At 44.7% G+C, this 18,415-nt stretch overlaps 1 protein-coding gene across 1 annotated transcript; it reads left to right on the top strand.

Annotated features, from left to right (window-relative positions):
- Positions 1-10,647: 10,647 nt before the first annotated feature.
- LOC120381156 (olfactory receptor 12D2-like) lies at positions 10,648-11,589 on the top strand. Its single transcript, XM_039499281.1, has one exon. The coding sequence runs from the start codon at positions 10,648-10,650 to the stop codon at positions 11,587-11,589; it is 942 nt and encodes a 313-aa protein (XP_039355215.1).
- The last annotated feature ends 6,826 nt before the right edge of the window (positions 11,590-18,415 follow it).

Raw genomic sequence — 18,415 nt, 5'->3', positions numbered from 1 at the left:
ACAGACCAGGACCATATGCAGCAATGCTAGTAGAGGCGATGATTCCTCTCTATATTCGGATGTCCTGGCGTGGAAGAGTCTGCTTCCACGGAGCGCCCAACAAGGCACCTCGAGGCTTTTCGAGAACTGAATGACACCTTCGTGGAATTGTCGATAGAGGATTATTATTCTATCCCCATTTGTGTGGACCTTCTTTTCATATAGTTTAATATTTAGAATTTTGTAAATACTGTTTCTATTTTTTCTATACCAATGTTATAAAAAATAAATGTTTATACGTGTGTAGCACTTACCGCCTGATCCTTCCCCTGATTCTGAGTCCGGGTTAACGGCAGGATCTCTGTGAGGGTGAGTAAGAGAATCTGGCTGTCAGGAAAGCGGGAGTGTTCGCTGTCGCCTGCGCTGTCCTCAAAAGACCCTTCCTCATCTTCCCCATCGGCGAACATCGAGGAGGAACTGTCCCGTACACTATTCCGCCTCGGAGTCCACCGTCACTGGTGGGGCAGTTGTGGCAGACCCACCTAGAATGGCATGCAGTGCCTCGTAGAAGCGGCATGTCTGCGTCCGTTTGCCGCTCTGACTTTTTGATACACTTGTCTTAGGTCCACACTGCATCGCATCCCGGCTGTATCCTTTGTCTTTCATGGCTTTAGAGACCCCACTTGCTGGGGCGCATCTCCGAGAGCACAGACTCCTCACCCCACACAGCGATCAGATCCATGACTTCCCGGTCAGTCCATGCTGGGGACTTCTTTCTATTCTGGGATTGCCCGGAGTCCTCTGCTGGAGAGCTCTGCATCGTTGCAGGTGCTGCGGAGCTCGCCCCGATGTGCAACCAGGACGTCAGATTCAAAGTGCCCAGACAGGAAAATGAATTCAAAGGTCATTTCCTGTGTGGCTGGCCAGAGAATCCAAGCTCGGACTGCTGTCCAGAGCGTCAACAGAGTGGTGCAGTGTCTACTAAGTTCGATTAGCATCCACACCAAGCCTAATTCGAGCTAGCCATGTCAAACCTGCCGAACTAAAGACCCCTCTAGTTCGAATTAAATGGCTTCCTGGTGTGGACGGTTGAGCAGTTAGTTCGAATTAACGCTGCTAAATTTGAATTAAAGTCCTAGTGTAGACCAGGCCTAACATGGTCCCTCCTGCCCCACGCTTTCTTTTCTTGTGTATTTTTAAATATATATATATTCTTAAGACTTTTGAAACTGCCAGAAGTCTCTATTCTTGGGATACTATGAAGAGGGTCAACCTCAGGAATGAAAATTAATAGGAATGGGGCCAAGATCTATCCACTTTGCAAAGTGTGTTGGTAGTGGACTTTAACTCCTGCCCATACTTTTGAAAGCAGCATTATAAGTAAAGTGATGCTTGTCAGATTTGACACCTTGGTACCATGGATCAATTCCATGCAAAGGACACTGTAAGAGCCACTAAATACATTATCAAACTTCATGGCCTGCTATGATTATTAGGGGACAAAACAACAGCAAGGGACAGACAATGAGACAGAAAATATCATAATGCAACTATACAAATCCATGGTATACACACACCTGGAATGCTGCCTGCAGGTCTGGTTGCCCTCATTTGAAAAAAAGAGATATTAGAATTGGAAAAGGTTCAGAGAAATACAACAAAAATGAATAGGGGTATGGGACAGCTTCCATATGAGGAGAATGAAAGAGACTGGTGTTCAGATTAGAAAAGAGATGACTAAGGGGAGGTATGCTAGAGGTCATGAATGGTGCGGAGATGGTGAATAAGGAAGTTTTAATTATCCTTTCACATAACACAAGAATTTCACCCAATGAAATTAATAGGCAGCAGGTTTAAAACAAACCAAAGGAAGTATTTCTCCACAAAACTCACAGTCAACCTGTGGATTTGTTGCCAGAGGATGTTGTGAAGCCCAGAAGTATAACTGGGTTCAAAAAAGAACTAGATAATTTCTTGGAGAATAGCTCCATCAATAGTTATTAGCCAGAATGGTCAGAAACACAATCCAATGTTCCAAAATCTCTGACTGCTGGATACTGAGACTGATCAATAGGGGATGGATTGCTCAATAATTGCCCTGTTCTGTTCATTCCCTTTTAGTTTAGGAATTGGAGATATACCTATCTCCTAGAACTGGAAGGGACCCTGAAAGGTCATGGAGTCCAGCCCTCTGCCTTCACTAGGCAGAACCAAGTACTGAGTTTTGCCCCAGATCCCTCAGTGGCCTCCTCAAGCATTGAACTCATAACCATAAGCTTAGCAGACTAATGCTCAAACTACTGAGCTATCCCTCCCCATCTCTGAAACGTCTGGCACTGGTCACTGCCAGAATACATGATACTAGGCTAGATGGACCATTGTTCTGGTCATGGCATGGACATTCTTATCTTCTTAGCGCCATTCACAAATGACCAAGGATAATATGTTCCATTTTCAAAAGTGACTTAGGCAATTAGGGGCCTAAGTGTTGTTGAAAGTCAATGGGACTTAGAATCCTAAGTGTGAGAGTCACTTTTACACATGAGACTGGCACGTAAGATATTTAGGTAATTTACCAAATTTTACTCATAACAGAGAGCTGCTTATACAGAATACTTCTCAAGCAGTCCCTTCTCATTCATATCAATATAGGCCCAAACTAATTGCTTCTACTGATTACAACTCAGACAGTATTGTTCAGAGGCACAGGTGATTTCTCATGTAGGCTGATCCCAAGCTATTGACGTCTAACTCCTGGAATCCTACTCTGACAACACTGGGCAGCCAGGGTAGATTCCAGAGCAATGATGTCATGTGATCTTGCCAAGAAAAAAACCTTTAGTAAGTAGGCTTCTGCCTTCAGTTTATGGGTGGGACTTTAAAAGGAACATGCAATTACACATATGGGACCAGACTTGTGGTCCAGCTAGCTCAGTAGCCTATCTTGAACAGTTGCCAGAACCAGATATTTCAGAAGAAGGTGCATGAAAACCTGGAGTTATCAGTTATAGGATAATGTATCTTCTCACCTCTAATATTTGGGAATCCAATCCCATACACATCAAACCACCTATCTACATCAATACGTATCCATCCATACACAAACACCTCTTTCTCTCTCTCACACTTTTCCCATACACACCCATCCATCCTTCTATCCAGCCCTCCATCAATCTATTTATCTATCACCATAAACACACACCTCTCTATATATAAAATTATGACTGGTGTGGAGAAAGTAAATAAGAAAGTGTTATTTACTCCTTCTCATAACACAAAAAGCGAGCGGCAGCAGGTTTAAAACAAATAAAAGGAAGTATTTTTTCACACAATGCACATTCACTCTGTGGAACTTTTTGCCAGAGGATGTTTTGAAAGCCATGACCAAAACAGGGTTAAAAAAAACAACCTAGATAAGTTCATGGAGGATTAGCCAGGATCGGCAGGGATGGTGTCCCTATCCTTTGTTTGCCAGAAGCTGGGAACGGGCAACAGGGGATGGATCACGTGATGATTCCCTGTTCTGTTCATTCCCCCTGGGGCACCTGGCATTGGCCACTGTCGGAAGACAGGATACTGGGCTAGAAGGACCTTTGGTCTGACCCAGTATGGCCTTTCTTATGTTCCTATGTTCATATATATATAATAGTTGCTCAAACACTTCTTTCTCTCTTTTTATTCTCATACACATCAATTCATCTATATTTCTATACTCAAATGTATCTATCTATCTATCTAATCTAGGTGCTTCCATGGCTTTCATCACAACAGTAGCTGAGAATCAGGTGCTAATAACATACTCAGATTGAGTAGTGCCTAACTGCATCCATGTTTCCATTAATTTCAAAGGAGTAACTCTAGAAGTATCATCCTACTCAGTATGAATTTTGTCTTGGGTTCTAGAGCATCTATATATAGGAGGCTACACATTTGGGGGATTATCAATGTTACGGGTGTAACTAGTGATATTTTGAGAGAATGAGACTGTACCAAGGAGTGGAGTTGATGCCTGGAATACAACATGGTATCAAGGCAGAGAATTGTTGCTAATATTTGAGAGTGTGTCAGGTATCAGATCCACAACTCAGATATCAAGTTTAATTAATAAAATAAATGTAAACATATTACTCCACTCAAATGGAATTGGCCTGTTGTATGTACACATGTCACAGTGTCAATTACCTCACCCTAGTGCCCAGTTCCATCATGCCTTAGTTTCACGTCACTCATTGGTAGCTCTGTGGGCTTGGTAGCTTTCTGAAGTCCTGCAGCTGTGATGGAGAATGTTCAATAAATATGCAGGGTAACTTCAATTACAATGGTGTGAAAAGGATACATGAATAAGGCCGGACAAAATATTTCTTCTGAATGCTTCCCACCTCATCTTGTATTGGTATTTTGCATAGCTCATACCTGAAATGTCTATTTATCTTTTGTTTCTCTTGGCACCACCTCTTAACAAAACTAATGTGTTACATAGTTGTGTGGCTATGCCACATGCTTTGAAGTCAGGACCCCTGGATTCTGCTCCTGGCTCTGCCCCAATCTGCTGGGTGATCCCAAGTCTGGGCCACATTCTGTGCCTCAGTTTACCCACCTGTAAAACAGCAACATTGACACTTACCTGCTGCTGAGAAGTACATTGAGAATTATGAAATAAATTGGGCTCGTAGGTGGTCAGTACAATACAGTGATGGATGTGTGTTTCTCACTCATTGAGTTCTACACACACACACACACACACAGAGGAAATGACAAAGAGGAAGATTTCCCATGAGGTTTGTAGGGAGATTGCAATGGCTTTGATGTTTACACTAGTTTTAACAAGAAAGCTGGTGATAATTCCCCCCTGCGGGCAATTTAAAAGTGATCGTACCAGCAGCTTCATGGGATATCCCGACAGCCCACGAAAACCTACAAACTCTGTAATAATAGCGCAGGGGGCATTAACGTTCTGTGTGATATATACAGGAGCATAAATCAAGTAAGAGCAGCGCAGCCCGTCAGCAAGCTGAAGGTATCTTTGCGGAGAAAAGGTGAGCGTATGACACCGTGAGGGTGAAAAGCAGATCCTGATTCCTACATCCATCAGCAGCAAGGACGGTGCATCGTGCTGAGGATTAAAATAAATCTGATTGTTAGAACTAATTCAGAAGAACTAATTCAGTATAACTGTGACTGAACCACTAAGTAACAGACATCACAATATAACTAGATTCAACATCCATGGGGAAGGTAGGGTACCAAAAAGTTTTCATTTCCTGGTGCTGGCTGGCCAGCAGCCATGCCTGATGATTAAGGCTACAATTTTGGCACAGATATCATAGTGTTCACGGTAATTGTGAATTGGAATGAAGTCCATGACCCCAGAGGCAGTTCCTGACCTGTGGCTCCCCATTCAGGGTTCTGTGACCTGGCCCACTTGGTCACAGTGCCACCCAGTTTTGGTGCGTCCACCCCTCCACAGATGGAGACAGAGGGATAGAGGGCCAAATTTGAATGGCATCATTACAGAGCCACTCAGATTTGATTCATCCGTCCCTCCATGTCCCTTCACTCTGAGCAACAGTAAAAGAAGGGGTGCCTATGGTTCTTACCACAGGAGAGCCAGGAATACGGGCACAATGAGGGGCAGGCCCCCTTCCTTGGCTAGCTCTGAATGGAGACCCAGCAGCCGCCTCCTCTTCCACTCAGACCCAACAAGTTGCAAGGACCCATTGCCCACACAGGACATAATGGGACAGGGCATCCGCATCCCTGCCCAATGGGAAGCCCCTGCCAGAGTTCTGATGTTGTGGACTGGGAGGTGAGGACCCAACACTTCCCCAGTATTCCAATCAGAGCCTTCATTTTGTCGCTGAAAGAAGTACCAGAATGCCATTGTAGCGCTCAGAAAAAGTGCTGGATGCTGTTCCAGTAGAGCGTTTAGGCCCCACTTGAGCACTTGCTGTTTTTTGGAATTGAGATACAAAAGAGGAGAATCCACCACTTCCCTTTCAGGGTTTGTTCCTGTGGTTAATTAACCTTACTGTTAGAAATGGGTGCTGTCTTTCTCCTTTTAATTTGTATCACTTGAGATACAGTGGTTGGTTCTGCCTTTCTCTACTAGCTTAAAGAGCCCTGCTGTTTTCTCCTCATGAAGGAATTTTTACAGTGTAATCAAGTCTTCTATCAGTCTCCCCTTTGGTAAGCTAAACAGACTGAGCTCTTTAAGTCTATCATTGTAAGGTGTTTCTCCAGATCTCAGATATATTTCATGGGGTCTTCTCTGCCCCCTCTCTAGATTTTCAACGTCCTTTTTTAAAATATGCACTCCAACCAGAACTGTATGCAGAATTCAAATATCGATCTCACCAATGAAGTCCACAGATGGAAAATCACCTCTACTCTTATTCTCTACTCTAATTTCTTTCCAGTTGTATTTATCAAATTTCTACATTCAGAACTTCCACTTTACATCGATTGCTACCACCTGCCACATTTTTTCCATTTAAAAAAAATATTTCTGCTTCCTTCATGTCATCACTGAACCATGATGGGGTTCCAGCCAGTGTTCATAGATACTATAACCCTCTGAAAAGTGCATCTAATTTGCTACATCTGCTTTAACCTTCCATGGCTGAATGGGATAATGAATCATAAGGAACCACATTCAGAATCACGGTGGACCAAATTCAGTGGTTTCAGTAAAAATTAAAATAAATAAATAAATAAATAAATAAATAAAGTACAATATTTGCAAACCAGAGTCTTATTTTTTTTTAGATTGGGATATTCGAATATATTCAAAAGGATTTGAGCACTTAATTCCCTTAGGATCACTGCTTTGTTTACTTATTTTCCCAGCACCTCTTGTCTGCACAATAATGCTTTACTTTCATCTCTGTAGGGAACGCTTGGCTTGTTATTCACAGACCAGTAACCCTCGTGTTGTTCAGACATTCCGCCGCAGGGGAGCCATCCAGAGAATGGAAATTGGTTTCCCCCCATGGTGTGAATATGATAAAAACGGTCATTTGTTCCACAGATTCAGCACAACCATCCAGATATTCAAGTCAATAGGAGCTCGCATCTCTTTTCCTTTCTGAACAGACAGAAGTTCCTGCTATTCCTCCTCAGTGCCCTTTCATGCCAGCGATTGTTATTGTTTCCATTACAAGGAGGACCAAAACCACCCTGGCTGAGCTCTAAGGAAACAGCATGAGAGAGTCACCAAGGGTAAGATTTTCAAACTGCCTCAGACTCCTTTGAAAAGCTTCTGACTCCACAAAGGAAAGTAGCCATAACAGCCAATACTTGTAAGACAGCCTGGCTCAGCGAGTAGAGCACAGGGTTACAAATCAGGAGAGCTTGGGTCTGTTTCTCCCCTTCGGCCATGACTAGCTGGTGTAAGACCTTGGAAAACTTGTTTCCCATTTCTCAGTCTTCTTTGTTTAGGGTGGTTCTTCAGGGCAGGGATTGTCTCACTCTGCGTTTGTGCAGTGCCTAGCACAACGGGGCCCTAGGTGCTACCATAGGTAAAATAATTGGACTTTCTTTCTTTCTTTCTTTCTTTCTTTCCCATCCTACTGACCAGGTCATTTTCTAGATACCAAGGAAGAAACACTCTGCTTCAACTCAGGCTCTTATCTCTGCTATATGCTGGGATTCAAAGAAGTCTAGTGGAGTTTGTTATCCAACTCCCATTGGATTTCAACAGGATTTGGGCACCCAAGTGCCTGAGTCTTTGAAAATAGCCCCCTCAATGGCAGTTGGGAGCCTAACTCCCTTGGGCTCCTTTGGAAACCCCACCTGACCTCCAACACAGTGAGCAGAGTTACTCTCTGTTTGCAACAGCCTTGCTGAAGGCAGCATGTGGCTAATGTCCTTCTCTCATCTTGCCCTCTTAGCAAGGCTTGTTTTTTTCTGTTACACTTTTGCTTGAGAGGAGAGAGTGTGGGGGAGCAAGGGAGGATATGAGGGACAAATTCATGCAAAGAGGGGCTGTCAGACAGACAGATCTGATGCATTCATTGCCTTCAGGCAGTTGATTCCTTGGCCAAGATGTTCAATCATAGGAACCAAAAGAAACTATGATGATATGTGGCATTAAATTACCCCCCAAAACTGAGACAAGCTTATAGGCTGGGACTTTTGAAAAGTCCTAAGGGCTCTTGGTGCCAGCCTCAAACTGAAAGTCACAGGGATATGGGTGCCTAACTTCCAGCCCATAATCCATATTTAGCATCCAGTAGCTCCCTGGCTGTGCCACAGATGCCCTACATCTGTTTGATCCACAGCAGAGTAGAAAGAGCAGCCCAAGGCAGATGAGCTAGTGGGAAGCTCCTGTCTTCTCCCATTCCCCTGATCTCTTGACTAGCAGCCATCTGCTGCCAGCTCATGTAGTTTGTTGTGTAGTTTAAGTGGTAAAAGCTCGGGGTTCAGGGCTAAACCCTTCTGAGGAGGCAGGAAGGGGGGGGCTATTATAGCTGCACAGAATATTTAATGAACAAAAGAACATTATTTAAGTTGCGAAGTCAAACACTACACACAGCCGCTGGGAAATGTCAGATTCTACACTGGCTGTGTAACCTTAACGCTGCCCCCTTGTGCTTATGCATTATGGTACACTCTTTCGTTGCTTGATCATATGCTATTTTGTTCCACAGGAGAGCTGTGCTGTTCAGTGCATAGGATGGATGCACAAGGGGCAGAATTATGGCTGCACGGGCAAGTGTATACCATCTGGCTTGACTTTGCAACTTAAAAAATTCACCCAGTTTGCAAACTGATCCAGATGACTCTGTATCCGCAACCTGTCCTCTTCATTATTTACAATGCCGCTTTTTATGATTTATGTATGTTAAACCCTGAGAATTCTTTTAAAAGCCAACAGCCTTTTTCATGTTGTGTATCTATACATTTATTGCCCTATATATATTTCAATGAAAAGAAGTTCCTTGTCCTTCAATTTAACCTGATGGGTGAAGGGAAAATGATCTCTATAATGGAATGTATGTAACATTTTTACCCTGTCTTTACTAATACAGTCCAGGTGTGTAGGGAAAAAAAACCCTCAAACTAATGAAAATGTCTACAAAGGTACATTATAAAGAAAACTGGCTGGTTGATAAGGGATACTTGTAATTGCACAGGGGTTCTGTCATGGAGGAAAGTAATGACCCATTGAAAGATGTTTTTAACTCATTGAGAACTGTCGGTTGTCACAGCTCTTAGTTATAATGTACGGGTTACAGATTCCTTTTTACTCATCAGTCAGGTAAACTGAGAACCATAAAAGAAAGTCTATCAGTAATTAGGAAAACAGAACAGAACACATGGTGGAGTTAAGCTCAGGAAAGGATTTTCCCCCAAAAAAGGAGTTTAGTTGTCTGACACTCTATAAAAGCAAAGGTGGATTGGGTATGAACACTGTCAGCATTCAATCAAGTACAGAGGAAGAGCCCAAACTACCTTTTTTTTCACCATCTACAGGGGATGGTAAAGTGTCTATACTTTCTGTATTCTGCATAGTACTGTATTAATCTTTGATTAATAATCTTATATTAAATAATGCCATTTGAACCTATTTGACAATCTTGAATCATTATTAAATTAAAACGTGCAACACCCCCCAATTTTTGTGTCTTCTGAAAACTTTATGTTTTCTTCCAGGTCATTGATAAAAATGTTCAACAGCATATGGACAAGAATTTAGCCCTACGGGACCCCATTACAAACACATGTGATTATAATTCCCTGTTTACTGTGAGCTTCTGAGACCTATCATTTAGCCAGTTTGTAATCCATTTAATATATGCCATATTAATTTTGTCTCTTTCTAGATTTTTAATCAAATTGTCTTGCACTACCCGATCAAACACTTACAGAAGTCTAAGTATATTGCATGAACTCTATTTCTTTTATCGGCCAAAATTGTGCTATCAATCTATCTATTTTCCAGAAACCCACGTGGATTGGAATAAATTATGCTATCCCCATTTAATTATTTATTAATCAAGTCTTGTATCAGCCACTCCATGCCTGGAAATTATGTCAGCCTGAGAGACCTATAGTTACTCAGGTCATCCCCTTTATCTTTTTTTAAGAATGTGCCCATCGTTAGATTTCTTCCAGTCTTCTGGAACTAACTCAGTGTCCCAAAAGTTAAGGAAAATCAATATTGGATATCCAGTGACCTCCTTAGCTAGCTTTTTTAGGTTGCAACATAACACTATTTTATTTCTTGGAATGTAGAATGACTACATACAATAATCCAAAAACAAAGAGAGAGAAAACAGGCTGCTCCCTGAGGCAGAGAGGCACAAGTCACCGCACTGTATTTTGAGCTACCTCTCTTATACTTTCCCACTGAACCCTCTCCCCCAGCATGTGAGCATAACAAGAAAAACACCCCCCACACAAACACACTTAAAGAGATACCTTGCAATTCCAATACAGTCCTCAATACCACAATGTAGATATAAATATGCACCGCACATTATCCCTCTTAGCCCCCATTATTTCGTCTGTGAAATTGGGATGTTACCCCACAGCAGCCATGGGAAGTGTTAATTAATAACTGGCAGGCACTGTGGGGCCCTTAGATGGAAGGTGCATATAGAAATAAAAACCACGGGGATTGCTGCATTTCATTCATTTATGGCATTTCCTCTTCCCGCTGCAGAGATGGAGAACCAGACGGAGGTGAGCGAGTTCATCCTCCTGGGTCTAACTAAGCTCCAGGAGCTGCGGTGCTTCCTCTTTGCTCTCTTCCTGCTTCTTTATGTGGCCAGTGTGCTGGGGAATGGGGCTATCATGGCCGTGGTGCTGGCCGAGCCCCGGCTCCACACCCCCATGTACTTCTTCTTGGGCAACCTGTCCTGGCTAGACATCTGCTACTCCACGGTCACTGTACCCAAGATGCTGGCTGGCTTCCTCTCAAAACATCAGATCATCTCCTTCACTGGCTGCCTGGTCCAGCTCCATTTCTTCCACTTCCTTGGCAGCAGCGAGGCCGTGCTGTTGGCCGTCATGGCCTACGACCGCTATGTGGCCATCTGCAACCCACTGCGCTACAGACTGGTCATGAACCCACGGGTCTGCCTGCTCCTGGCAGTGGCCACCTGGTCCAGTGGTTTTCTGCACGCCCTGATGCACACGGTCATGACCTCCCGGCTGCATTTCTGTGGCCCCAATCATGTCCACCACTTCTTTTGTGACATCAAACCCCTGCTGAGCCTGGCCTGCAGCAGCACCCGCCTCAACCTGAGCCTCCTCAACATCGTCACTGGAGGCATCGTGATAGGCCCATTCATACTTACACTCCTCTCCTACCTCTACATCATCTCCTTCCTCCTCCTGAAGGTACAGTCACGGGAGAGCAGGAGGAAGGCCTTCTCCACCTGCACTGCCCACCTCACGGTGGTGACTTTACTCTACGTGCCTGTTATCTTTAACTATGTACTGCCCTCTCAGGGGGACTCTCAAGACAGGGACATGATAGCCACCCTCATGTACAGCATCGTCACCTCTGTCCTGAACCCCTTGATCTACACCCTGAGGAACCGGGAGGTGAAATCTGCCCTGAGGAAAGCGGTAAGAAGAAAACTATTCCCTGGAAGGACATGAAAAAAACTGAATGTTTTTCTCTGTCTCTGTCTGAGGCTGAGAACGAGAGCGGGTAATGGACAATACAATGTGCTTTTTCTCATTGAGTCTATTGTGCACTGGGAGTTGGCCATTAATTTGTAGGGAATCATTATGCATTGGGCACTGGGAAATAGGCTGTAGATAACCTTCCTAAAGTGAAAATGGAGGTTAATAGTAAGGGAGAGTTCACAGACTTTAAAGTCAGAAGGGACCATTGTGATGATCTTGTCTGACCTCCAGCACAATGCAGGCCACAGAACCTCACCTACCCACTCCTGTAATAGACCCCAACCTCGGGCAGAGTAACTGAAGCCTTTAAATCATGGTTTAAAGACTTCAAGTTACAGAGAATTCACCCTTGACACTAGTTGTGCCCTGGGCAGCAGAAATTTGAACTTAGGGAATAAGACGCATGGGTAGCAATAAACAATATGCTGGAAATTGATGGGGAATCTTTTTGTTTGACAAGAAGAAACAAACAAATCAATTGCCAGAATTTTCAGTAGAAAATCTTGATTGTTCATGGAAGAAATGAAAATGGTGAAAACTCAAAAGTGTGCTGTCTAGAACCAAGGATTTTTCTGTTTCAGGGGTGTTGGTTTCCCAGTGATTTTTTTTTTTAGAAAAGCGGACAATTAGCCTTTTAAGAAGCCTTCTTCATTTGCATCTGTAGGTGGAGTCTGGGATTTTCAAAGGTGTCTGGTGCAGTAAGACACTCAAATCCCATTTGCTGTTAATGGGAGTTGGACATCCTTAAGTACATTTGAAAATTTCAGCCTTTACATACATTTGAATAATAAGTTCAGCCCCCAACAGACTGCAGAACTCAAGCCCTACAAAACATCGAGATCTCACACAGATCTAACCTATATCAAGCCCCCATAGGTCCCCACCCACAATAGCACACACAAATAGTTGTTCCTTGCAATGTGCCATGAGGGACAACAGAATAGGGCTATTTTGGATCTAAAAGGAAGAGGGATAGGTGGAGCTTCTTCTACAGTTGAGGCTCCTCACAGAGGTGGCTTTGGACTAGATACACAAAGGCATATTGGAGAAAGTCCACAAGAGAGAAACAAAAACGACTAAAAGTCTAGAAAACATGACCTATGTGGAAAGGTTGAAAAAGACTGGGTTTGTTTAGTCTGGAGAAGAGAAGACTGAGGGGGAAACATGATAACAGTTTTCAAGTATGTAAAAAGTTGTTATAAAGAGGTAAGTGATTAATTGTTCTCCGGAACCACTGAGGACAGGATAAGAAGTAATGTGCTTAAATTTCAGCAAGGGAGATTTAGGTTAGACATTAGGAAAATACTTCCTATCAGGGTGGTTAAGCACTAGAACAAATTACCGGTTGTCAAATATCTGTCATTGGAGGTTTTTAAGAACAGGTTAAACAAACACCTGACAGGTATGGTCTAGATAATGCTTAGTCCTGCCACAGTGCTGGGGACTGGACTAGGTGACCTATTGAGTTCCCTCCCAGTCCTACGATTCTATGATTCTATGAATAAGCTCTAGGCACTCGGTATCGGGAAAACCAAGAGTCAGCTTGAGAGTCCAGTGATGACTCGGAGTACCTGGAGAACAAGGGTGGCGCAATGCTTGGAAGGGTACATGGAGACCTTGAACAGAACCCATGCCAGGAGCACAGCACTGGTGGCAGAATGGGCATCTTCCTGGCTGCCAGTAACATGTGGTGGTGGTGGGGATCTGGAGCTGGTCCTGTGGAAGGGGGAGGTACTGAGCCAGAGGAACACGATGCCATGGTCAAGCAACCCAGTGCAGACAATATAGAAGACATGCCAGATGAGGGTCTTCATGCTGAAGCAAAGGCAAGAGCAATACCGGCAGGCAGAATAAGTCGTTAGCCACAGATAGGCGTCTGACATAGTACCAGCGTGGCCTGGGGACCTGCAGTGACCAGGAAAGACTGCTATGTCCAGATCCCACAGTCCCTGAGAGGACGCCAGAGTCAATGGTGTCTCTTAATGATTCAGTACCAGGAGCAGCAAGCCAAAGGGCATGCTTTGCCTTCAGTACCTGATGGAGTCTCTGTGGAAGAATCTGTAACCCAGGGATTTCTTGATGCCAATTGGGACAGGGCAGAGGGTGTGTGTGCATGTGGGCTTACAGGGAAGACTGATGCTCACAGGCCTGCTTTTACAAATTGAAGCAAGAAGATGAGCCCAAGGATAAGGACACCATCCTATTCAAAGAACTAGGTTGTTCAGCTCAGGACGGTGTGGAGACATTAATTCCAAATCAGTGCTGCATGTTTTAAATGCATAGGATTTGTGGCCTGTGTATGGTCTGGTACCAAAAAAATCTGTATGTTAAATACTATTATTTGTTTGTTTGCATAGTACCCATGTGTTGCTGTAATAAGAAGATGATGTTTAGATTTATGAGGAGTCTTCAATAACTCTCAAATTGTCCTCTCTAAATATCTAGATTTTTTTTTTTAGTCTGAGCCCCTTTGCTACACCATGGTTTCTTTCTTCCAAACTGGAGCAATTCAGGGTACAGGCATCCACGACTGTCCCAATTTGCATATTTATCTGCTGTGGTATTATCCACAGGTGGGAGTGCCATGGTGAAAACAGACTGGACCTGCTGGACATTCCTGCTGTAATATGGAATTATCATGGGTACTTGTGTAATCCAGGTTGGGTGGGTCATACCAGCTCAGCCCTTCCTCACACAAACAAAACCAGAAAGAGACCTCGTCCCACCCAATAGCCTGGTGGTTAGGGCATTCTACTGGGAACCAAGAGAAATGGGTTTCAGACTGTGACAGATTGTCACTCTGGAGTGCAGTCTGGGAGCAGTTGGAATTGTGCCCCCTAACAATTCAGCTGGGTTGGCCTTTCTCACACTGCTCTTCTGGTGACTCAGACAGCCTTTCCAGGCCCTGTTATCACCCAGCATGACAGCAGGTGGTTACACACACATACAACTGAGTGCTTTATGTAACCCACTCATGGACAAACAGGGGGCTCCCAGCCAGCTTCCCAGCTCCCCAGCCTTGCACCCCCATTGAAGTATAAACCCAGAATTATACCATCTTGCACTGCACAGGAATCTGTACAGACTCCAGTGTAGGGCAACAAAAATGATTAGGGGTATGGGGCACATGCCTTATGAGGAGAGGATGAGGGAACTGGGCTTATTTAGTCTGTAGAAGAGAAGACTGAGGGGGGAATTTGATAGCAGACTTCAACTACCTGAAGGGGGGGTTCCAAAGAGGAGGGAGCTAGGATGTTCACAGTGGTGACAGATGACAGAACAAGGAGCAATGGTCTCAAGTTGCAGTGGGGGAGGTCTAAATTGGATATTAGGAAAAACTATTTCATTAGGAGGGTGGTGAAGCACTGGAATGGGTTACCTCAGGTTTTAAGGCCCGGCTTGACAAAGCCCTGGCTGGGATGATTTAGCTGGGAATTGGTCCCGCTTTGAGCAGGGGGTTGGACTAAACTGACCTCTGAGGTCTCTTCCAACCCTAATCTACTATGATAAACAAAACTGCAAACTTAGTCTTCTACAAACTAGACAGGATTTGAATCAGCACTATCTCACCCTGTCTGATGATACAAACAATCTTGTAGATTCTGGAGGCACAAGCTTCATTTGCCTTGCAGTTTGGGTTCCCCTCCCTTGTTACAAGACCTTGATCTTCCAGAACTTCTTTCAGGTGTTGAGTTGTGGGGGAGTTGTGGGGGAGAACAACCATGATGTCACTCCCCACCTTTTAGAATTTCTCCATATGGCGGGAACCCTTTGTTTCAAGCTAAGTTCTCAGCCCAGTTTGTGGAAAAATACAGGTACCGAAATGGAGTTCAGTATCATGTGGTCTGGCCACGTGCCCTGGCAAAGTCATAGCGCCCATTATTCATAGGTTGGCTGAAGCATTCCCAAGTGAGGACAAACCTTTTCCATGGTCCATTGTCTTTGCTGATGGACCATTAGCACTGTCTCGCTCAGAGGTGGGCAAACTACAGCCTGCAGGCCACACATGGCCCATGGGACTGTCCTGCCTGGCACTTGAGCTCCTGGCCGGGGAGGCTAGACCTTGGCCACTCCCCCGCAGCCACGTCGCCACACCAGCTCTCTGGGCAGCTGGGCTGCGAGCTCCTGCTGAGCAGTGCAGCAGCGCGTCTGGCTCCAGCCAGGTGGTGTGGCTGCCAGACATGCTGCTCTGAGCGGCTTGGTAAGGGGGCCGGGGCAGGTGGGTTGGATAAGGGGTGGAGGTCCCAGGGGGCAATTAGGGGGCAAGGAGCAGGGGGCAGTTGGATGGGGTGGAGGTTCTGGGGGTCAGTCAGAGATGGGGATCGGGGGGGTTGGATAAGCATGGGAGTCCCGGGGGGTGGGCTTTCGGGCAGAGGGGGTGTGCATAGGGATCAGGGGATGGGGTCCGGGGGGAGCCTGTCAAGGGGCAGGGATGTGGATAGGGTTCAGAGCACTCAGGGGACTGGGAGCAGGTGGGTTGGATAGGAGGTGGGGTCCCGGGGGTGGTTAGGGGTGGGGGTCCCAAGAGAGGGCAGTTAGGGGACAAGGAGTTGTGGGGGGTTAGATGGGTCAGGGGTTCTGAGGGGGGCATTCAGGAGGTGGGAAGTGGGAGGGGTCAGAGGCCAGGCTATGATGAATATGGGGTGTAGTGGCACACAGACCCACCTCCAAATTAGGCGGCGGGGGGCAGATCCAGGGCTGTGGGTCTCACACATCCCAGATGAGTCCTGTAACCACTGAGATATTGGGTATAATGGGACACTTCACCAAAAAAATTGTATCCCCTGCTGACATTTGTGTGTGGCACTTCTCAGGGTACTCAAGGTTGTGAGATGCCTTTCCACTGCCTGCCCTTAGTGTGAGGCAATCTTTGTCTATGCCTGCTGTGGTTCTGCTCCTGGAAACCAACAACCTCTGCCTTCCAGGTATCTGCAGACCTCACCTTCTCTGTGTAGGCTACATCTCAACCTCTGATTCCTTGGAATACTCTCTGCAGTATCAAGCCCCTGCCACTGGATACTCACAGTAATTACCAAGTCTGCTGCCTCCAAAGAGACAGTTCACACATTAGCCTGTTTGATCTAGCTATGCAATCACATTTAGCTTAATGTTACAGCACTGAGATCTATTTCTGATGAAACAAAGAGTTTATTAACAGATTGGAGTGATACTGAGTAAGGGTCAGAACTAGAGACTGTGTCTAGACTAGTATCAGAGGGGTAGCCGTGTTAGTCTGGTTCTGTAGAAGCAGCAAAGAATCCTGTGGCACCTTATAGACTAACAGACGTTTTGCAGCATGAGCTTTCGTGGGTGAATACCCACTTCTTCGGATGCAAGAGGGATGTGTCTAGACTCTGCTTAGACCCAACTGATTTCAAAGCATCTGCCTGGGGGACTCAGCCAGGGCTGTAACCTTGTGGTTTGTTTTTTACTGTTCAACCAGCTCATCTCTGCCGACCCCAGTTTCTTGCAGGAATGCTTGGCTTGTTTGTTCATTCAGTAACTCTTCATTGGTGCATGGATCCTGTCCCAGAGGAGCCATTCACTGAATGGAAAACTTGCTTCCCTGATGATGCCACAGGTACTCCATGGAATGTGGACATAATAAAAAGCTTTCTTGCTTGCTCAGTCATCAAAGGTTTTCAGAACAACCAGGGCTCGCTCCTCTCATATGGTCTGAGCTGACTGAAATGCCTGAAATTTCTCCCACAACACACTTTGTCACCTGTCACTGTTGAAACAACTCATCTAGAAAGAGGACCAGTCTCACTCAGGTATGTGCTGGAAGGAAATAGCAGGACAGTGCCCCCTAGTTTTCTAAATCCACAAATGCAAGTATGTTCCTGATGTTTGGAATTACTGATTTTCTTTCTTTCTTTCTTTCTTTCTTTCTTTCTTTCTTTCTTTCTTTCAAGTACATTATAAAAAAGGAGAGGCTGAGTAAGAACTTGTCTACATGGCCCTGTGTTTTGGTCTACGGGGGCATGAATTGCAGTGTACACTAGTATGGTGAGGTATAATTGTCCTGTGAGTACCCTGTGAGTTCAAATGCCAATCAAGTACCTTTTAGTTCACACTTGCAGGGTGTACATGGGGCATTTACAACCAATCATGCTAGAGAGTGCTGTGACTTACACTCCTGTAGTCTGAACTGCAGAAATGCCCTAAGACACTGTTTTTTTTTTATTTCTTTCATTTGTGGACCCCTAAAATTTTTTGAATGGAGGTGCGTACCCCTTTGGAAATATTATACATAGTCTGTGGACCCCCAGGGGTCCATGTACCATGTGTTGAAAACCACTGCCCTAAGACAAGGTTATGGGAGATACTGTAACACAGATAGGTCCTTTATTTGCTGGACTGTCTCCATACAAATGAGACTGGTGCACAGCAAATTAAGATTAGGTTTAGGGATTAGAAAATTAGACACCCAAGTATATCCCATTGAATGTCAGTGAGAGCTGGGCACCTGCTTCCCCATTGCTGTAGTGAAAATACAAATCTACAAAGAAATGTGGGAGGTGACCGTGACAACAATGATGATGATTCTGCACTGATATGGCAGTTTCACCTAGAGTCTGCAAGAGGGTAGAACTATTTGGCTGAGAAACATTTTCATACAAAAAAGATCTACATTAGAACTTCAGAGATGCAAACACCTTGGGAATGGAGGTTGTTCAAAATTCTGAAATGTGCATAACTCTGAACAAAACGTTATGGTTGTTTTTTCAAAAGTTTACAGTGGAACATTGATTTAATACAGTTTTGAAACTTTACTAAAAAGAAAAATGCTGCT

This window comes from Mauremys reevesii, linkage group 13 (assembly GCF_016161935.1).
Source record: "Mauremys reevesii isolate NIE-2019 linkage group 13, ASM1616193v1, whole genome shotgun sequence".
NCBI classification, from domain to species: domain Eukaryota; kingdom Metazoa; phylum Chordata; order Testudines; family Geoemydidae; genus Mauremys; species Mauremys reevesii.
The sequence above is the reverse complement of the archived record's forward strand: the minus strand, read 5'-3'. Positions and strand labels throughout refer to the sequence as shown.

What these genes read in the sequence shown, in the direction of transcription:
- LOC120381156 (XM_039499281.1), top strand. Translation starts at nt 10,648, where the DNA reads ATGGAGAACCAGACGGAGGTGAGCGAGTTCATCCTCCTGGGTCTAACT.